Genomic DNA, 23,503 nt, shown 5'->3' with positions numbered 1-23,503 from the left:
CCAATAATGTGTTGTAATGTTATTGGTTCTCTTAGATTTCTTAGGGAACACAGCACGGATGTTCTGTCCTGTTGATACTGAGGGCAGTCAATCAGAATATGTTTCACTGTTAAATTTTCTGAACAGTATGGACATTGAGGAGGATCTTCGCCTCTGAGCAGATGGAGGTGGGTCAGATATGTGTGTCCAATACATGCCCGTGCAAGAACCACTTCTTCTCTTCGCACTGTTTTGGTGCTAGAGCGCCAAACATTCACAAGGACTGAGGTCAGGTGAATGTGGGAGTTCCAAGGAAGTGTCATGTTCTCAGAACCATTCTGTCATGATGCACTATTGCATTGTCATCCATAGAGTGGCCATCAGCTTCAGGATAAAAGTGTAATACTGAAGGAAAGAGAAGAAAGATGATATCCAGCTCAGGACACTAGGTGCACCAAGCCCATATTCACCAAATGGGAGCCTGGGGATGTTATTTATCACTTAATTCAATTTCATTAACTTCAGGATCTAAATTCTAAATAATTCCAGCCAAAGTTGGTAAACAATGGCCAACAGGTGTGACATCCTCAACTGATTTTCAAAGCTATTTATTTTTAAGCTTCCACCTATTAAAACTGTCTACTAATAGTCATATAAGAGATGGATTGTGTACTAGAAAAATCTCAAGGCAATTCATAAAGCGTTTGTGTTAGAATGTGTTATTTCAAATAAACCTGAAATGACCTACAAAAACATAAATCAACACATTCACTCCAGAAAAGATAAAATTCAAGATATGGAGTGAGTCATTTAATCACCAATGCACAAGTGCTTAGAAAATGCCAGGTCATTCAGATGTTTAAAGAATGATGATTAAGTCTCTAGACTAAATTATTGCTGTGTAAGCCAAGCCATATCCAAAAGTTTCATCAACCCACATATACCCTCCCTTCCACTTTCCTCCTCTACCTGAATAGTCAAAAGACACAGAGCAAACTTATCTGCATAAAGATCTAACCCTCTCAGAAAACTTAATTCGTTTCAGAAATATAAGCAGTCTCAGTTCCATTGATATCTATTTCCACCTACAAAAATCTGCAATGCACTTACTTTTCTCATGGAAACTCAATTATTGGTTGACTCAATCACTATTTGTCTCATTTGTTTTAATTATTCATTCTATGATTCTTTTTACTTCAAAGGTGGTACTTGTGCGATTACCTGCTCTGATATTTCTTATCAAGACTCTGATCTTGGATCTCCTCTGGCTCAAAACCTCTTTACTCCATCTGCCAATCTATCAATCTCCTAACTACAAATTACTAGGAACTTTGACTTTTTCTTTAAAAAAAAATTAGATAACATTTAAGTATTGTATTTTTTCTTGGAAATTTTACTGTTCATAGCTCCAGTTGGCTTCATTTACCTAGTTGCACAAATTTGATTTGATTTGATTTAAGTTTTTATGGTGGAAAGGCAACTTAGGCCATTACACAGACACAGCTATTAGAAGTTAGCATTAGCATTAGCATTAGTAGAGGCATTTGATGCAAGAAAGCAAGCTTATGCAGCATCAGCCAAAAAAAAAAAAAAAAAAAAAAAAACCACTTCCACTTCACCCCTCTGTTCGTTCAAAATACCTGTCCAGCTGAGCCTTAAACTTATTTAGGCTATCAACCTCCACCACAAGGGATGGAAGTCTGTTCCACCAACCAACCACCCGCTGGCTAAAGGCAAATTTCCGCACGTCTATCCTACATCTGTCTTTCCTCAATTTGAATTTATGCCCTCTCAGGTGATTTTTCTGAGCTAGAGGAAGAATCCCATCAGCATTGAGCATGCTTAAACCATTCAAGGCTTTATACACCTCTATCAGATCACCTCGCTGGTGCCTAGTCTCCAGACACTGTAATTTGCAAAACTTAAGCCTTTCTTCGTAAGAGCACCCCTTTGTTCCATTCACTAATCTTGTTGCCCTTCTCTGTACTCGTTCCAGCAGCTCTACATCCTTCTTGAAATGAGGCCTCCAGACCTGTATACAGTACTCTAGGTGTGGCCTGACCATCGCCTTATACAATGGAATAATCACCTCCTTATCCCTGCTGGAAAAATTCCTGTATATCATTGACAATACTCCATGAGCTACTCTTGCAGCCCTTCTGCACTGCTCAGAGAACTTCATATCTGCCTGCACAACCACCCCCAAGTCCCTTTCATTCTCTACCACTGTCAGTGTAGTACCACAGAGTTGATACGTTGCTCTGGGGTTGCTGTTTCCCATGTGTAGTACTTTACATTTATCAATGTTAAACTTCATTTGCCACCTCTCAGCCCATCTGCTCAACCTTTCCAGATCCTGTTGCAGCAGCATAGTGTCAGTAGTGTCCTTGACAACCCTGCCAACCTTTGTATCGTCTGCAAACTTGGACATTAAGCCCGATATACCATCATCAATATCATTTATAAATACAGAAAACAATAATGGACCCAACACTGAGCCCTGAGGGACTCCACTAATAACATCAGTCCACGATGAGCAGTGTCCATTGATTACCACTCTCTGTCTTCTCCCCCTCAACCACCCCTTTATCCATAGCAGCAATTTGCCTCCAATGTCACACTGCTCCAATTTGTGTAGCAGTCTTCCATGTGCAACAGTATCAAAAGCCTTTCTAAGATCCAAGTATATAATATCAAAGTTATTCCCTGCATCCAGTTCTTTTGTGACTGCATCATAGTATCCAATCAAGTTGGTCAGGCAAGACTTCCCCTTAACAAAACCATGCTGTGTCTGAGCTATAACTGAAGTCTTGTCTAAATGATCCTGCAGTGCTTCTTTAACCAGTGCCTCCATTAATTTTCCTGGAACAGAAGTTAAGCTCACAGGTCTATAATTACTTGTGTCAGCCTTTGATCCTCCTTTGTGAATTGGGGTCACATTTGCACATTTCCAGTCTATGGGTACCTCCCCTGAGTCCAAGGAAGCTCTCATAATTATGGCTAAGGGTTTGCTTACTTCCTTTGCTGCCTCCTTTAATATAACTGGATAGATCCCATCCACCCCGGGTGCCTTTCTTGTGTTTATCTTCAACAGTTTCTCCTCCACTTTACTCCCAGTTATTTCAAGATTCTGTAGCTTACTGCTAGAGTTGAATACACCTCTGGCATTCCCCTCGCTGAATAACTCCTCATGTGTGAATGTCGATGCAAAATATTCATTTAGTTTGTTAGCTACCTGAGCAGGATCATCAACACTTGACCCATCAATATCAAGTGGACCAATCTGATTCACCCCCTTCCTTCTAGAGTTTACATAAGTAAAGAACTCTTTGCTGTTTTTCTTTGCATCCCTTGCCAAGGATTTCTCGTAATCTGCCTTCGCCTGCCTAACCTCCTTTGTAACTTGGTTGCATATCAACTTGTATCTATCATAGGCTTCTGTGTCATGTGTTAATTTGTATGTATCCCATGCATTTTTCTTCTCTGCCATATGCCTCATTAGTTCATCTGACATCCATTTTGGCCTAAACCTTGAACAATATTTCTTAGTTGGTATGTAAAGCCTAGTAGCTTCCAAGATAAGTTCTTTGAATGCTTCCCATTTTGAATTTGCTGTTAGTAACATCATCAGTTGGTCCCACTGTATAGAATTTAAATACTGTCTCAGTCCATCGTAGTCGCCTTTACGGAAGCAATAACCCTTCCCTTTACCCCTAATGGTAGTTACCTCTTTGAGTAAATCCCACTTCAGCACACTGTGATCACTGCCACCTAGTGGTTCATTTATCTGCAGATTCTTAATGCATGAAGAATCACTGCTGATAATCAAATCAAGAGTATTACTCCCTCTAGTTGCCTCCCGAACATGCTGATGTAGAAAACAATCATCCAATAAATCCACAAAAGTCCTGCTAGTGTGTGAGTAACCAGCCCCCAAATTCCAGTCAATATCTGGGAAATTAAAATCTCCCATTATAAGACACTCTGATTTACTGGCCCACTATTTCCCTGTACAGTTCCTTATTATACTCATCAGAGTCATTAGGCCTATAGCACACTCCTACTCTCAATTTTGATCTCCCAATGTTTATGTCACACCAAACTGACTCCACACTGCACTGTCCAATGATGTCGACTGGCTTCACTTCCTTGGTTTTTATGTGTTTCTTAACTAATAACATAACCCCTCCTCCCTTCCTATCCTGCCTATCCTTTCTGTAGACATTGTACTCCCCAAATTGCAGTTCTGCATCCCTTATATCTGTGTGACACCACGTCTCTGATATCCCAACAATATCTGCCTTCGATGTTTTGAGCAATACCTCAAATTCATCAAATTTATTTACTAAACTCCTAGCATTGGTGTACACGCAAGTATACCTGCACCTTAGCTACCCTAACACAACCCATGTGTTTATTTGTACCGCAATGGCTCCCAGCAGTCTCTGAAATACCATGCATCTTGTTTTTCAGGCTTCTGCTCATTCTAATAGAAGCAGTGCAAGAATCTCTTTCACCTCTGCCAGTGGCTACTGTCAATCTATTGGTCTTTGTCTCCCCCCAAGCTAGCAGTTTTCCGACCCACCTAACACTGCCTCGATAGCATCAGCAAATATTCTTGCACCCTTTCTATTTAAGTGTATCCCATCCCTGTAGAAGCAATCTCTCCTGTTAACAAGTACAGTCCAGGCTGAAAAAAATTCTACCCCTTGAGCCTTGCACAATCTTTCCAGGGCCGAATTGATCGACAAGGCTCTCATCATATACTCCCTCCTATCGTGTCTGGGCAGAATTGCAGACACTTTCAAATTCAACCCTAATTCTCGGCTTTTGTTCAACAGTGACCTGTACTTGTTAAGTAATTCTGCCGGTCTCCTACTCTTAATATTATTAGTGCCAACGTGTACAACTATATCACCTTTTGTGCCCTTAAAAGATGATATTCGCTCTACAACGTCATCAACCTTTGCCCCTGGCAGACATACCCTGGTCCTGTTCCACCTATCTTTTTTACAAAGCATGTTCCCCGTTTCCCTGACAATAGAGTCACCAACAACTACTAGTTCCTTCGGGACCAGCGCATTCTGCCTTAGGGGTTGTCTCTGTGTCACGCGATGCCCAAGTGCAAGCTCTGGCGTTGATGTGGGCAGCTGAGAGCTTGATGGGCCCCTCAATTTAGTTTCTTCGAGGGCATCCACCCTGTCCTTCAAGCTCTCATATAAGCCCACAAGAACGCCGAGTTGTTGCCTGATATCGATACACAAAGACATCCCCCTTGGCAGTATCATGTCCCGTACCCGATTGCTCTGCAAACATCAAGCAAACAGTGCAAGTTCTGAGGCTATTACTATTACTTATAACCTTAAACACCCCAGGAGCTCACATCCGGTGAGTATGGGCTTGGCACACCAGGGTCCTCAGCTAGATATCATCATTCTTCTCTTGGTGATTCCTTTATACTTCTGACTCACTCTCTCTCTCTCTCTCTCTCTCTCTCTCTCTCTCTCTCTCTCTCTCTCTCTCTCTCAGGGTAACTTGGGAATTTTTTTTGGCTGGTGCAACATAAGCACCAGGCTTCATTGCACCATAATGACTAATAATAATAATAATTTACCTACTAGAATACCAGAAAATACTAACCACATACAACTATCATGTTTCTTTTCCAAAGTAACAACTCTTCAAAGTACAGTTAATGTCAGCAGTTGTCTAAATACTTCAGATCATGGTCAATTTTGGTCTTGCTACAATAGAACCCCCCTCCCCCCCCACATGACCACTCTCAACTCATCATTCAGCACTACAACAATGGGAAATGGTATGCAATGATCTGCAGGATTTTTATAACTCTCACCCTTGGTTGGAGTACTGTTTTAAATATTCTGATCATAGTGTTTGCTCAGATTGTGTATGTGAAATTGTTCTTGTAGTGATGAAATCCTTTATTCCTAGTTCCACTAGTGGTTTTTCTTATGCAAAGAAATTTACCCACATCTAGCCAATTTCTAAAAAAGCACGACAAATCCCCTCGCATCCAATAATTGTCCCACTACTGCTCTTACCTCAAATCTTTCCAAATTAATGGAGAAATACACTAACTCTTAACATTATCTTGAAATGTTCCATTTGATTAATGATAAACTACACAAATGCAGCTATCACTCACAGTGAAATGGTGTTCTTGTGTGAGAGCAACATGGAATAAGATGATCCCTGCATTTCTATGCGCTGCACTGGATAGTTACATGGCACATTCCAATTTTTCATGAGTGAAATGGATGCATGTGGAATGTCGCTTTGACTGCGGCAAACATAACAGAAGAAGACAGGTGAAATGATTCAAGAGGGCAAGTGCAAGGACTTTCCTCACTAGCTATTTTTAAACTCACATGACAGAACTGTAGGCTTTCAATACCCTATAATGGAGCAGGCACATGAAGTGTGTAACTTCAATATGTTATAATGGAGCAATTGTAATTATCTGTACAGTACATAAATAGTGGCAGGAGTGCCAGGAAAGCTGGCTGGGACCACCTAGTACAATAAATAAATAAATAAAGCATTTGAGAGCTATAAAAAAAATCAATATGAATTCTGTCAGTGTTGAACCACTGGTAGGATCAACTGACAGAATATCTTGCCTTATGTTACCCATCTTTGGAGAAATTCAATGGAAAAGTTCAGTGAAACTTAAACGGTTACTCTTGGTATTTCCAAGGATTTTTATCATGTTTGGCATAAAGTTATGTTAAACAAGCTCCCATTTCATGGATTGCCATCTGTTTTTATGAAATTGGATAACCAATTTTCTCTATGATTGCTCACTGCAGATGATGATTATATGGCTGAGTCAAACTTCCCAATAATGTTGGTGTTGCCCAAGGTTCTTTCTTTCTCCCACTCTTTTTCCTCTGATATATTAATTACCTTCTCCCACCAGCTAGAAATCGTGCCCACAATTTTGCCCACGATAGCACATTCTATCTTTCCACTTCGAAAAACCCGATTGGCACAAGAAACTTCAACTTCTTAAATACACAATCAATTCTTTAAATGCTAATCTCCAAGTAATTCTTCAATAGGGCAAAGCAAACTTAGTAAACTTCAATTCTTCAAAAAACTTGGTCTTGTATTTCTCACAAAAAAAAGTCTGCTGCACTTGTGCTCAAATCTTTGCTCAGATTTATACCTTTAATATGGATAACTCTGGTTCTTAAACTTTCTTCACATAAGCATATCAAAAATATTGCTTATTTTGCATAAAAAAAACTGGCTTTCTTTTCACTCCTGGTGTTACTTTTCTTCTAAACAGCTACCAACTCTATACAAATCTCAAATCTACTCTGCCTCAATACTGTATTGAGTATAAAACCCCAAAGTTAAAATACTTTATACAAAAGTGGGCAGTCAGTAAAATCAATGCCTGAGTGGTCACTGAAGTAGCACATATTTCAGTTGACCTCAATGTACTAACTATTCAGTAGCACTAGCTGATTCAATAGCACTAACCATTCAGACTAATTCATACCTGAATGGTCAGTGCTACTGCACTGAACCATTTAAATATGACTGCTAATATTTGTTGTATTCAATGTCAAAATAATTACTTGTAATTTCCTCTAACCTAGTGGCCATGCTAGGGTATAAACAGAACTTGTCTCTAAAATTCTCTCCACTCTATCATGCAAATAGTTGGTTTCTATTGCACATCTTTTCTATGGGCAACCTTCTGAATTTCCATTGCATGTTCCTCAACTGCACAACATCTATTCATTGTTCAACTCCAAACTTTCAGGAATAACTTTTCCTCTTCTTTGCCTTCCTTCACATGACTTTCCTAAATATTACAATCTACACAAATTCAATTCCAATGTCAACAAGTATCTTCTATTTTCTCAACCCATGCATGGTACAGGTTCCTATATATTTTGTTTGGAGCCAGCATTTAAAAAAAAATTCAGACTAAAACCAAGCCTTATATATATCAAAAAAAAGAAAAAAAAAGACAACTAGTGAGATTTGGAAAATAGTGCCCATCTGAAGGACGTCTTCAAATATGAGCAGTTTTATGCTTTTCTTCAATTGGCACAATTTCTATTAGTTCCAAAAATCACAAATAAGAGATTTTACTTGAATTATAACAAATAAGTCTTCAACACATTTTTATATTTTGAAAAAATAAAAAACTGTCAAAAACCCATATTTTTCTTAAACACTTACTTAGATTTATTATATTCAAATTCAATGTGTAAGCAGTCTTCTATTCCTACTTCCATTTTGATGGATGAATTTACTTCAGGATAGGAAGACAATGTATGAACTATTATATCCAATTCCTTTATTACATCTGACAAGCGTCGAATTATTGTGACTCGAAGAAAATACCTGTATATTTAAAAGAGAAAAAAAAAAACATTTGAAATCTTCAGTAGTCACATACTATTTTTAATGCAAGTAATAATTAAGTAATGGTGAAACTCAACACGAAAAGTTTGTAAAGCATTTGAACATGAATATTTTTCACTAAATTGTTTGCCTGGTCAACAACTCGGTGCACAATTAAAAATATTTTATTCATCAGGGCTGTATTACTTAAAAAAAAAGTTTCAAATATTCCACCTTTAGAAGTTTATAATATATATATATATATATATATATATAAAAAAATGTTTTGAAAAGAACCTTGAAGGAGCAATTCTTTGACTCATAATATAGCTGAATATATAATATAATATACTTAATAAAGAATGAATTTTATTATTAATTTTATTATTATTGGAGAGAATCCCTTTCAGATAGTGAAAGCCAAACCTACAAAATTGCATAAATTAATAAATATTTCAAGAGTTCAAAATTGAAATTAGCATCCACATAACATTACATGTCATGGAATTAAGAAATAAAATTAAATTAAAATTTAAACATCAAACCTACACAAAGCACATTCTTGAAGAGCATCCAAATTGACAAAAATGATATGAAAATGAATAGACAATGAATTTACGATAACAATGAAGCTAAAGAGTGGCTTGAAAAGGCGTGACATGAAAAGGTAAAGTTTTTACGGCTCCAGCTAACAGAGAAGTTTTCTTAAATTTTTGCTTTTTTATTGACTTAAATTGGCATATTAATTTATTTTCTAGAGTTGCTTTATATTCCTAGTAACGATACTTTAGTTTAATTTGAACTTAGAGATTTTGTGGGTTATTACTTAGCATCAGTAAGGATATCTAATCCACATGTTGGACAAGTTTTGCAGTACCCGCAAACGCTAAGTTTTTAATTATATTTAGCCGATTTACTTAATTAATTGTTAGATTAATTTATTTTCTATAAGTATACTTATAGACCTAGTCAAGGTCCGAGGTTTATTTTGAATTTAGATAGCGCGACTTTGAAAGTAATTAATACCTCGTGACCGTAGATTTACTGTTTGTAACTTGCCGCCATTGTTATATGATACGTGTACCCCGAACTAGATAGCGTAAGGTTTAACAGAAAACTAGATAGCAAGTATAGTAGTATAAATTAATCAGTAAAATTTACTAATCTTATTAAATTTCATTGTCAATTAAAATGTACTTTTTCTAATTAAATACATATAATGACCTAGTTTATACAAACGTAACATATAACTTGACAAGAGATAAGTTATATAACATAACTCGGAGATAATATTCAATAGTGAAATTCATATATATAGTGTTATAACTGCATTGGAATATAAGTTTAGGGTTATATGTTTTTACAATTTTATTTGAAATTGAATAGAAATCATGACTCAGACCAGAGCAGCAAAGCAAAAGGCTCAAACTAATGGGAGTGCTGTGGCTCAGGGGAGAACTGAGGGTGGGCGGATGTCATCTTAGCTACCCTAACACAACCCATGTGTTTACTTGTACCGCAATGACTCCCAGCAGTCTCTGAAATACCCTGCATCTTGGTTTTTCAGGCTGCTGCTCATTCCAATAGAAGCAGTGCAAGAATCACTTTCACCTCTGCCAGCAGCTACTGTTAATCTATTAGTCCGTGTATCCCCCACAAGCTGGCAGTTTTCCGACCCACCTAACACTGCCTCAACAGCGTCAGCAATTATTCCTGCACCCTTTCTATTTAAGTGTATCCCATCACTGTATAAGCAGTCTCTCCTGTTAGCAAGCACAGACCACGCAAAAAAAAAAATTCCACCCCATGAGCCTTGCACAATCTCTCCAGTGCAGAATTAATCGACAAGGCTCTCATCATATATTCCCTCCTATCGTGACTGGGCAGAATTGCAGACACTTTCAAATTCAACCCTAATTCATGGCCTTTTTTCAACGGTGACCTGTACTTGTTAAGTAATTCTGCCAGTCTCCTACTCTTAATATCATTAATGCCAACGTGTACAACAATATCACCTTTTGTGCCCTTAAAAGATGATATCTGCTCTACGTCATCAATCTTTGCCCAGGGCAGACATACCCTGGTCCTGTTCCACCTATCCTTTTTACACAATATGTTCCCCATTTCCCTGACAATAGAGTCTCCGACAACTACTAGTTCCTTTGGGAACTGCGCATTCTGCCGTGGGGATTGCCGCTGTGTTGCGTGATGATCAAGTGCAAGCGCTGACGTTTATGTGGACGGCTCAGAGCTTGATGGGCCCCTCAATTTAGATCCTTCAAGGGCATCCACCCTGTCCTTCAAGCTCTCATATAGGCCCATAACAACGCTGAGTTGTCGACTGATTTCCTCACACTCCTTTCATGGTGCACACACAAAGACATTCCCCTTGGCCATATCATGTCCCGTACTTGATTGCACAACAAACATCAAACAAGCAGTGCATTTTAACAGGCTGTGATTCAGAGGGCGATTACACCCCCCCCCCCTCAGTTCTCCTCTGAGCCACAGCACTCCCATTAGCTTGAGCCTTTTGCTTTGCTGCTCTGGTCTGAGTCATGATTTCGATTCAATTTCAATAAAATTTCAATTTCATTATAAAATTATAACCCGAAACATATCCCAATGCAGTTATAACAAATATATATATACACATGTATGTATACACACATATATATATATATATATATATATATATATACACACATATATATATATATATATATATATATATATACACACACATATATATATATATATATATATATATACACACACACACATATATATATATATATATATACATATATATATATATATATATATATATATATATATATGTATATATATATATACACACATATATATACATATATATATATATATATATATATATATATATACACACACAGGGTGTCTCAAAAATACACAGCATAACTTCAGGAATGAGTTCCTCATCATCATCATCATCAGCCATTTTCAATCCACTGCAGGATGAAGGCCTCTCCAGCAACTTTCCAGTTCCTTCTGTTTCAAGCACTGGCCATCCATTTACTACCCAAAAACTCATAAATTTCATCTATCCATCTCCGCCTTTGTCTTCCAGGTTTTCTTCTAGCTCCTCTTGGGTACCATTCTGTTATTTTCTTAGTTCATCTGCCATCATGTCTTCGAGCTATGTGTCCTGCCCAAGACCATTTTAGTTCTTTAGTTTTGATAAGAATGTCCTTTACTTGAGTTTGATGCCTAATCCATGTGTTTCTCTTCTTATCTAACAGTCTGATTCCCAATATAATTCGTTCCATTCTTCGCTGTGTAGTTCTCAGCTTCTCTTCCATTCTTTTGGTGAGTGACCAAGTTTCACTTCCATAAGTCATGGTGGGGAGTATACATTGATTCATTATTTTACGTTTCAGACAAACTGGGATATTGCTCTTCAGTATGTGACTATATTTCCTGAATGCTATCCAACCAAAATTTATTCTTCTCTTGACTTCCAGCCATTTATCATTATTACAGCTAATAACTTGTCCCAGACAAGTATATGACTCCACCTTTTCAATTACTGCTCGTTCAATCATTATTTCCCTTTCCGTGGCATACTTGTTCATCATTACTTTTGTTTTAGCCATATTCATCTTTAGTCCAAAATCCTTACTAACTGTGCATAACTGATTAAGATTTTCCTCTAATTCTTTGGGATCGTGGCTTATGACCACAATGTCATCTGCAATTCGTAAATGGTTTAGGTACTCTCCATTCACATTGACTCCTTTCTGCAACCAGTCTAATCGTCTGAAAGCTTCCTCAAGGGCAGCAGTAAACAGCTTCGGAGATATTGTGTCTCCTTGTCGAACTCCTTTCTCGATTTTAAATATCCTACTGTCTTTGTCTAGTCTAATAAAGGAGGTAGCACTCTCATATATTTTCTTCAAAATCATAATATATGGGGTATCCATGCCTTGTCTTTCCAGTGCCCGAAACATTGCCTTATGCTGTATGGAGTCAAATGCCTTTTCATAGTCCACAAATGCCAGGCATAATGGTGTTTTATATTCATTTGCTTTCTCCATTAGCTGTGATATTACGTGAAGGTGAGCCATAGTTGAGAATCCTGTCCTAAAGCTAGCTTGCTCTTTCGGTTGATTCTCATCAAGTATTCTTTCTAATCTGTTAGTAATGACCCTTGTGAACAACTTGTAGATGTGGGATAACAAGCTAATTGGTCTATAATTTCCAATTTCTGATTTATCTCCTTTCTTATGCAGCAAAACTATGATTGCATTATTCCACTGCTTAGGCGTCACACCTTTTTTAATGCACTTTGTGAAGAGCCTTGCCAGTTTTTGTGTTATGTCTCTTCCTCCCAATTTTAACAACTCTATAGTAACTTCATCTTCCCCCGGGGCTTTCCGATTCTTCATTTTCTTCAATGCATGTTGTACCTCATCAGGAAGAATATCGGGTATGTCGTATGTGTTGCTACTTTGCAATCCATCTTCCCCACTGCTGGTATCATTCCCTCACTCCTTGTATAATTCTCTATAGTAGTCTTCTGCTATTTGAATTATGCCTTCTCTACTGTTTATAAGTGCACCATCGCTATTCTTCAGTTTCAGTATCATTTGTCTTTCTGTATTACTGCTCATGGCTGCTGATTTAAATCCTTTGTTTTCCCTTAATGCTTGTCCTACTTTTCTTGTGTTAAATCTTCTTATGTCCTCTCTGAGTCTCTTTCTAATGGCTTTGCATAACTCAGTGTACTCAATTTTCTCCCTGGCAGTGTTTTTTCTTGCTTTTCATTTGTCGTCTTCGGTTCATCATGACAAGTGTTTCTTGAGTGATTTTTTCTTCTTTGGATTTCTTTTTCCCTATAGGTTTTTTGGGCTTTATCACTTTCAGAAAGTTGTAATATTTCTCGTCGATATCTTGGTCTGAGCAGTCTGCAGAAGCTCAAACTTGTTCTTAAGTTCCAGTACATACTGCTTTTTCTCCTCCTCTGTTATCTCAAAGACCTTTGTATTATTTACTCGAGTCAGTTTTTTCCTTTCCTTTCCTACATCTATATCAAGTGTACATCTTACCATTCTGTGATCACTTCCAACATTTACCTTATTCAGGACGGTAACATCATTCACAATATATCTTCTGTTAGTGAGGATGAAGTCGATATGAGTTCCTCATATGTAGACAATAAAAATATTTTTTATCAACATAGTTGTAGAAATGCCTGGTTCCCGAGTTATTAACCGGAATGTTTTATCTCCCGCAGGTGATTTCCTTCATCACAAGGTACTGACAGAATCTGGTGGTTTTCCATTCCGACCATGTACTCAAATCAGGAGCAAGGGGATATGCACTTTATGTACGGTTTAGCGGACGGCAATGCTCTGGAGGCTTGTCGTTTGTACCACGAAAGGTTCCCAGAACAAAGATGTCCAGACAAGAAAACGTTTGAAAGTATCCATCGCCGCCTTTGTGAACATGGGACCTTTACACCTCGTGCTCCTGGTCGGTGGATAGATAGAGGTGGACGAACTGCCTGGCCTCCACGCTCACTGATTGGTGCCTCCGTAGCCAGGTGGGCAGGAGCAGCAGTGCGTAGCACACGCTTCTTGATTAGATCGGAGTTCGAGCCCGTCAGCCACCAAATATGGAGGATGCGGAAAGGTCAGGGAATGATCACCGCATATCTCCGGAGCAATATGGCCTTAGTTGCTAATGCTCCTAAAAACCAAATAACAACAACAACACTCACTGATTTAAACCCACTAGATTTCTTCTTGTGGGGCCATTTAAAGTTACTGGTGTATTCGACTCCAGTAGCTGATATGGAAATTCTCCGCAATCGAATTATGGTAGGTTGTGAGACAATATGAAACATGCCAGGAATTTGGCACCGTCCTCGCGAGTCATAGACGGACCTTCAAAACTCGGAAACCAAGCATTTCCAGAACTATGTTGATATAAAATATTTTTATTATCTACATATGAGGAACTCATTCCTGAAGTTATACCATGTATTTTTGAGACCCCCTGTGTATGTATATATATGTATATATTTTTTTATTAGTATCAAATATTATCTCCAAGTTTCATTATATAACTTCCGTAATAAGTTATGTATTAATTAATCATGTTACGACATAGATTTTACGTTTGTAAAATCTATGTCGTTATATGTATTTAGTTAAAAAAGTACAATTTAATTGACAATGAAGTTTAACAAGATTAATAAATTTTACTGATTAATTGATATTATATACTAAACTATACTAAGCTAACGCTATCTAGTATGGGATATAACTTTGTATCGTATAACAATGGCGGAAAGTTACAAACGGTAAATCTACGGACACTAAGCATTAATTAACTTCCAAAATCTCGCTATCTAAATTCAGAATAAACCAAGGATCTTGACTAGGTCTATAAGCTACTTATAGAAAATAATTTCATATAACAATTAAGTCAATAAATCGGTTAAATATAGCTAAAAACCCTGCGTTCGGAGCTGCAAAACTTGTAAAACATGTGGATTGAATACCCTTACCAATACTAAGTAAAAACCTAGAAAATCTCTATCGAAGTTAAAAATTAAACTAAGTATCGTAACTAGGAATATAGTTACTTTAGAAAATAAATTAATATGCCAATTTAAGTTAATAAAACAGAAAAAAATTTAAAAAAACTTCTCTATTAGTCGAAGCTGTAAAAACTTCGCCTGCACAAGGCTACTCTCATTCCCAAACTGTCAGGAAGGATATTTTTCCCATCATATTGCTTAAAGAGTATCTTCTAATCAGTCAACAGGGAGTAGATTTCTTTCCAAATTCAAGAATACTGATAGGAAAAAAGGAACCAGATGCAAACGAGTCTCTACGCCAAAACAGGACTGCATTTTGAAGTACTTATGCCTTAAAAACCGTAAAGCTTCTTTGTCTGAGCTGAAAAGAGAATGCGAAGAACATGCAGGTGTGGTAGAAAGTGCAGTAACAGTCAGAAGACGCCTCTTCATTTTTGAAGAGGCGTTTTCCCCTTCTCACACAAAAAAATGAAAAAGGTCTGATTAATTTGGTGTAAGGAGCATGTCAAATGGAACCCCCGAGCAGTGGAAGTCAGTTATTTTCTCAGATGAGAAGAAATTCAACCTGCATGGCTCTGATGGGAGACAAATGATTCATCTTAGACGTGGTGAAGAATACCATCCAGACTGTATGCCATCTACAGTGAAATTCCCTACCAGTCAAATGATATGGGAGTGCATTTCGTATCATGGAGTAGGTCACCTGCAGTTTATAAAAGGTTCCGTAAATGCCAATGGATACCTGGCTATATCGGAAGGCAAATTGCTGCCAACCAATAGAAACCATTTCAACCTGCCAAGTAACTGTATCTTTCAGGATGGCTCTGCTCCTTGTCGTCGGGCGAAAAGTGTAAGTAGGCATTTCTGTAGTTACTTTAGCTTCATTTCTGCATTAGAGTTTGACAGTGATGTGTTTACATTTGTTACAGGTGAAAAAAATGGTTGGAAGAACGGTCCATTACAACTATTAGCTGGCCACGCTTCTCGACCGTATGTCGTGATCACAGGAATGAAAATTACTAAATAGGGATGAGTATAAAACTTAAATAGGGATTATTTGTCTTCGCACATGCACTTTTACGTGCCCACGAATCGGAGATGAGATAGGGCCAACGAACATTAACAGAATTTTCGTGTAATTTAATTTCTACGGTTTCTGTAATTAATAGTCATGTATAATTACGGTGGACACTAAGTATTTTGGCCCCGTTAAATAAAAAAGTATGTTTTTCGTTAACGGCGTGAAAGGCTAATTCTGACGCTGCTGAACGAGAAGCATGAACTGAGGCCACATGTTGATTAACATGAATATTCAAAGGAAAACTCGTTGAACCCTGATAAGATGAGTCGCAATCACCTCAAGAAATGTTGTATACCAGGTCATTAATTTGTGATGCGAACAAGGAAAGGACTGAGCGATTGTTCAGTATAGTGTGTAATTTCCATATTGGCCTGGCCACAATTTTAAATTCGGTATCTTTAAAGAATCTGTTAAGCTGTTTGTGTCACTGTTCAACATATAGGACAGAAATAAAGTATTTTTTGATATTACTATTGTGGTTGGTGTAGTATTTTGTATCCTATCCTTAGCTTGTACCCTAATTCGGTTTATTGTGGAAAGGAGAAAACCCGTTTAAGAATCTGCTGGTTAATATTTGTATTTCTGAGCCCAAAGCAGATTCCGTCGTTGAATATTTGTAGGCATTGAGAAATTGATTAAAGATAATCGATCTATTGTAGGTGAACGGGTGATAGCTGCTATAATGTAGAAGCATACAGGTGTTTGTAGGTTTTCGATAGATGTTAAATTGGATTTTATTCGAGTCCCGAGTAAGCGTGAAATTTAGAAAATTTAATGACTTTGTATCCGTATCCGCTCTTTCCAATGTAAATTTGAGCCTAGAATGAATATTATTAAACGAATGTAAAATGTCTTGGATAGTACTATTAGTAATAACTAGAACATCGTCTAAATACCTCAACAATCGTTGAGAGATAGATCTCCGATATTAATCCGCTCAGGCTCAATCCCATTGGCAAACCAAAAATTTGTTTGTACACTTTGTCTCGAAAAGTGATAGAGTTGGCCTCAACTAACAGTTTAATTAAGTGAAAAATTTTCTTAATAGGAAGCTTCATATAATTAATCAGTATCAAGTTATTATTTAACATATCCCAAATAATATCTAATGTGTATTCAATGTTTACATTCATATACAATGAGGTAACATCTAGTGAGAATAAATTGTCATTGTCACCAGGTCTACAATCCTTAAAGTTATTAAATAATGTATCATAGTTCTTAATCCCAAATTGTATCCCCTGTCTAAAGGGTTTTATAATGTTATATAGATGTGTGGATAAGGATGAAAATGCCGAGTTTCTGTAGGAAACAACAGGCCAAATTGAAAATCTAGTCTTGTGTAATTTTACCTGACCGAAAAGTGCAGGAATATTGTATGTTTTGGCTTATAATTCCTTTAACTGAGCCATAGTAATGTAGTCGTTTTTTTCGATACTTGGTTAACGTTTTATTATATTGATTGACTAAATTGGTAAATAGTGCCGGGTCAACTTCAAGATAAGTGGAGGTATCTGAAACAACTGATTCTAACTTATTAATATAATCAGGTTTATCGAGTATTACCACTGTATCTCCTTTATCTGCCCTCTGTAAAATAATGTCTTTATTTTCCCGAAGTTCACATAAAGCTGAACTGTCGTGTATTCAATTTAGGAAGTCGCATTTCTTTTATGTTATTCACCACTTGGTTAACTTGTTGAATAAATAAATCTTTTTGTGGAACATTACGAAGTCCAAATTCAATATCAGTTACGCACTGTTTTTTAGGTAGTTTGAGTGGTAAATTATAATTTAATCCTTTGGATAAAAGTGAAATCTGGTGCTGCGATAGCATATAAGAGGAGCGTATAATATTTTTGATAAATTCTTTTAATTAATTTTCCTATTTTTAATTGCGTTAAATTGAGTTTTATTGTGTTAAATTGATTTTAAATTATTTGTTACTCTAATGTAAGTTTTTTGATTTTTTTCGTTTTAATTTCTGGACATTATCATATGGAAGTGTTTACGTACTATACTGAGGTAAACTTCTCTTATTATTTTACAAATATTGATATCAACATAGAACGGATTGAGCATTACAGCTCTGGTTCATACTATCTTATATCCAAAGTATATGATATCAAAATTATTTTTTGCATCCAGTTCCTTTGTTACTGCATCATAGTATACAATAAGATTGGTCAGACATGATCACCCCTCAACAAATCCATGGTCTGAGTGTAGTATAATTGAATTCCGGTCCAGTTACTTCTTTAACCAGTGGTTAGATCATTTTACCTGGAAACAGATGTGTAATTACTGTGTGTGTCACTTTGATCCCACTTTGGGAATTGGAGATACATTCGCACATTTCCATTCCACAAAGAGACTCGCCTGAATCCAAAGCTTTTCTCATAATTATAGCTAAGGGTTTGCTTACCTCCTTTGCTGCTTCCCTTAATATAATTGGATTGATCCCAGATGCCTTTTTTACGTTTAGCTTCAAGAATTTCTCTTCCACTGTCCTCAAATTTATCACAAAATCATTTAGCTCCCTGTTAGAGTTTGATAAGCATCCCCTTCCCTAAAGAATTTCTCATATTTCACATAATCACCACCAAGAAATGCAACATCTACTCCTGGATATATTTCTATGCACTCCACACTATCAATATACTTATTTGTTTGTAAATATCTATTACATCGCATTTCCTACTGCTTGAAATTAAAAAAATCATATCTACATATATATTTTGTTAATCAACTTTGCACTACAAAAGTACTAGAAAATTATTGCATATAACACAGAAAATGCCATTACCACATTTCCATTTTGCAATGTAAATTTCCACAACACACACCTGACAGCCTATTTGTTACAATAATTAGATGAAATTCAGAAAGTTAAAAAAAATTTGATGTGGCAATTTTATTATTTAGTTTTTATTATTGCAATTTCACTATTTATTGTAAAAAGATGGAGAAACCCCTTTGTCGCCAACTATGTTACAACAGTGAAATTAGCATTAGTTGGGGCATACGATGCAAGAAAACAAGCTTATGCAGCATTAGCAAAAAAAAAAAACGTCCCATTTCACCCATCCATTCACTCCAAATGCCTGTCTAGTTCACCCTTAAATTTATTTAAGCTATCAACTTCCACAACAAGAGATGAAAGTCTGTTCCACCAATCAACTACCTGTTGGCTAAAGGCAATTTCCGCATACCTATTCTACAACTGTATTTCCTCCATTTGAATCTATGCCCCCTCAGGTTCATAATCTGAGCAAGAGGAAGAAGGACCTTGGGTTTGCCAAGCCCATACTCACATCTGGTGAGTATGGGCTTGGCAAACTCAGGGTCCTGAGCTGGAAATCATCATTCTTCTCTTCTCTTTCTCTCTCTCTCAGGGTAACTTGGAAATTTTTTTTTGTCTGGTGCAGCATAAGCCTCAGGCTTCCTTGCATCGTATGACTGTTAATATTAATAATCCCATCGGCATTGAGCTTGCCTCAACCGTTCAAGGTCTTTTACACCTCAATCAGATCACCTTGCAGCTGCCTAGTCTCCAGGTGCTACAACATGCAGAACTTAAGCCATTCTTAGTAAAGGGTCCCCTTCGTTCCCCTAACAAATCTTCTTGTTCTTCTCTGTACTCATTCTAGCAACTGTACATCCTTCCTAAAATGAGGCCTCCAGACCCCTACACGGTACTCAAGGAGTGGACTGACCATTGCCTCATACAAAAGGATAATCACCTCCTTATTACTTCTAGTGAAATTCCAGTATATCATTGACATGACCCCATGATCTGCTCTAGCAGCCTGTCTGCACTGCTCAGAAAACTTTAGATCTGACTGCACAATTACCCCCAGGTCTTTTACATTCTCTACCACCCTGAGTGTAGTACCACATAGTTGGTACGTTTCTCTTGGGTAACTGCTAGCCATATGCAGTAATTTGCATTTGTCGATGTTAAACTTCAGTTGCCACTTCACAGCCCATTTGCAGTAGCATATTGTCTTTACTGTCATTAACAATCCTGCCAACCTTCGTATCATCTGAAAACTTGTATATTAAGCCTAGTTTACCTTCATCAATATCATTGATGAATACACAAAATAACAATGGGCCCAGCCAGCACCAAACCCTTGAGAACTCCACTAATAACTTTAGTCCACAAAGAGCAGTGTCCATTGATTACCACTCTCTGATGTCTCAGTTATTAGTTATTGATATCTTTATTGCAGGCAATGAATGGTTACATGATTGCCTGATGCAATAATACCCATAACAGGGACAATGCTAGGGGTTTAACACGAAATAACTAATACAGTCAGTCCTCGTATAACACGTTTACACTACACGAATTCAATCATACATGATTTATAAATAGGGAAACGATATCTTATATAACACGAACCGAATTCGCTTATGCACGATTCGCCTTTGTGTTTACAAGAAATGGCAGTCGAACGCAGAATCACCCCAACCGAATGCAACACGATAGGAATGATGAGAAGATCCTGAAAATGTATTTATGTTTTTTATATCAGTGAAGGTTCCCCTCAGGTGGCTTTCCAGCCCACTCGTAATCCTTTTATCTGCACCTAAAATCTGAAAATGCCTTTAAAGCAAGATCACCCAAATAATGAAAGCTGTGTAATTTGTGGAATTGTTCCTGACGTAGCTATAAAATGTACTTCCTGTCTCAAGACATACGGAAGCGAATGTCTCGCGTTGGACCTAAAGAGACTCAGGAAGCAGCGACGGAAAGTATGGCAGTCCCCCCTGTAAGGGAGAAAATTATATGCATTCACTAGGAACAACTGGTGAAACTTTGAACGACATTAACCAAATTTCAGATTCACCTGAGCACAGGACCCAACCCGAACCTGCGGTAGACACAGAAAAACTGAGATCGTCAGATGCACATGTGGAATTGACCCCTGCTTCATTACTGGCAGAACAAAATGGCCTTTCAGATCTCATCATGCAAAAATCTAGTAGCTCCTAACAGGATAACACCCTATCAACAGAGATCTCTGCAATAGTTAATCAAACATCACTCGAACACAGTCCACTCTTTGTCTCGCTTCTCACAAATATCGAGACAACTCTATGTATGAAGCTATCCCAATTCATAAGATCCTCGCAGACCTACTGCTTGAAAACAAGCAACTACGAGAACAAAATGAAGGCATACACAAAACATTGGAGGTATTGGGGAAAAGCTTTGATGACCTGAAGCAATCTGTTTGTGATCTTGCTGTTCAAACTAACCAGCACGAGCAGCATCCTCCAGACACTTTCATGCAAAACCAAGAGCTTCTACCCAAACCACCCCATCTTTATTACCACATGACCCTCTCCATCCCCCATTCTTACAATATGTGGGTCTGAAGTTGTGTGCCCTGAACGCAGCACTAGACCAGTATATGCCGAAATCACAGCAGATGCCAACGGATACTCAGGAAATACTGCCTCACAGAAGATCCAAAGAAGTCATCAGGAGCAGAACCTGCCAAATTGCACCTATTCGCGATCACAAAATTCACAGATGGGGTCCTCGCGCTCGAAACCGGATAATGCTTTGGCTGCTGCAGTACATCACAATTGTGGCTCCACCTCAAACAAGTGAGAGGTAACCATTATACAGGGACTACGATTGTATCTAATGTAAAGACCCATAGAGACACTACAACGTATGCAATGATTGCAAGCCAATGAACAAAAGAACAAACACTGACCCATAATCCAACTCTTAAGGAACTGTGCCCCAATCTTAAAGTTATTGGAACCAATTTGCACTTCAGCAAGATGCAAATTGCGAACACTGGAATGATGGACAAGCAGATGCGTAATGTCTTCATTAGTAGGCTCTCCCCTGCTACCACAGCTGATGATGTGGAAAACGTTCTTGCTGCATTCAAAATGAATGGTAGAGTCACCAAGCTATACACGAAATATCCCACCTATGCCTCCTTTAAGATCGATGTAGCTGATGCAGCTTTTGAAGCACTCTTCAATCCTGAAATCGGGCCTGCTAGAGCTCTTGTTATGCCATATCTCGGGCATAAAGGGCAGCGATATAGAAGTAATGGAAAGGCCTCCCACCAATGGTACCCTGATTCATAGCAATCCCAGATCTCGTTACCGCAACCAGAACCACAGACACAGAACACCAATATGCCGATCCCTGTGCTCATCAGTCCTAGATACACCCTGCTGAATCAAGTAGTGCCATGTCAGAGACCACCCATCCGCATCAAAGTACCCAGAGTACCTGCCTGCACCATCTATTATCAGAATGTGCGTAGTCTTAGGAACAAGCTTGACACTATGGAGCAAATTCTGCTCCCCGGATATTTTGACCTGCTCGCCATCACCGAAACCTGGCTCAATGATGATCAAGAATTCCTAGCAGCAGCTGCCCTAGCTGATTATGGGGTCGTATTCACATCTCAGATTGCACACAAGGGTGGAGGCATTGCAATATTTTACAAGAAATCTGCTTTCAAGCTATTGGATAATAAATCCAGTAACTCCTCTAACTATGAAGCAATCCTCATTACGTTAGGATACAACTTCGTGACGTTTGACATCTGTGTGGTGTATATACCTCCAACGACTTCCCAGCAAATCATCCTTGAAGTTTCCAACTGGATAATCAATCAGCTGCATCCCACAGCTTCTCACGTAGTTTGTGGCGATTTCAATTTACCTCCTCAACTATCTAATCTGAAAAAGGATCTTCTGGCACACTTGAGATGTGCTAATCTACAACTTATTAATGAAGCTCCAAGCAGGGAAATAATCTCTTAGATCTAGTTCTAGCTGCTATCCTTTGCACCCTTGATTACATTGCAGAAACGTCATTTGACTCTCATTTGACTCTGATCATGTCCCAATACATGTGACTGCATATCTGCCAGTCCCCAAATTAGAAGCCAGAAGGACAACAAAAAAGGTTGACATCACTAGCCCCAACTTACTTGATGAAGATAAGTGCATCAGAGCCGCCTCTCTTATTCCCTGGGTGGCCTTAGAGACTCGTAACCCAGAACTAGCTGTGAACATTCTCACAAACGGGATCAACACGGTTGCCAAATATGCTGCCTCTAAAAAAATCACAATAAGTCCATATACAAGATTTTGGTGGAATTCTGAACTCAAAATGAGTTTCCAGCTGAAGCAACAGCTCCATCGCACATGGAAACAGTCGCAAAACATCAATGATCGCATCATTTATTCAAGGGCAGGGGCTCAATTTAATCGCCTGAAATCTGAGGCAATCAAATTATACGTTAACTGTGATATGGCTAAAGGAAAAATTCCATACAAGAAAGTGAACCTTCATTTTCATTTGCAACTTGATCCTGAATTGTGGCTCGATTTCGTCACAAGATTTAACCGTAATCCTATGTCAAACTCAGATCTGGCTCTACTATCAGAGCCCACCAAGTGTTGAACACCATTCAGATTACAAA

The 23,503-nt window shown here is 37.9% G+C and overlaps 1 protein-coding gene across 1 annotated transcript in view; it reads right to left on the bottom strand.

Annotated features, from left to right (window-relative positions):
• LOC150087041 (vacuolar protein sorting-associated protein 26B-like) overlaps nt 1-23,503 on the bottom strand; it is a 302,718-nt gene that overhangs the window by 96,344 nt on the left and 182,871 nt on the right. The window contains exon 5 of the mRNA XM_090371779.1: nt 8,200-8,364. Within this exon, the coding sequence (XP_090227905.1) occupies nt 8,200-8,364 (165 nt within the window). The remainder of the gene's footprint in view (nt 1-8,199; nt 8,365-23,503) is intronic.

Source organism: Mastigoproctus giganteus, chromosome 4 (genome assembly GCF_048544385.1).
Source record: "Mastigoproctus giganteus isolate SK-2022 chromosome 4, ASM4854438v1, whole genome shotgun sequence".
Classification (NCBI taxonomy): domain Eukaryota; kingdom Metazoa; phylum Arthropoda; class Arachnida; order Uropygi; family Thelyphonidae; genus Mastigoproctus; species Mastigoproctus giganteus.
Note: the sequence above shows the minus strand (reverse complement) of the source record. Positions and strands in the feature narration are given on the sequence as shown.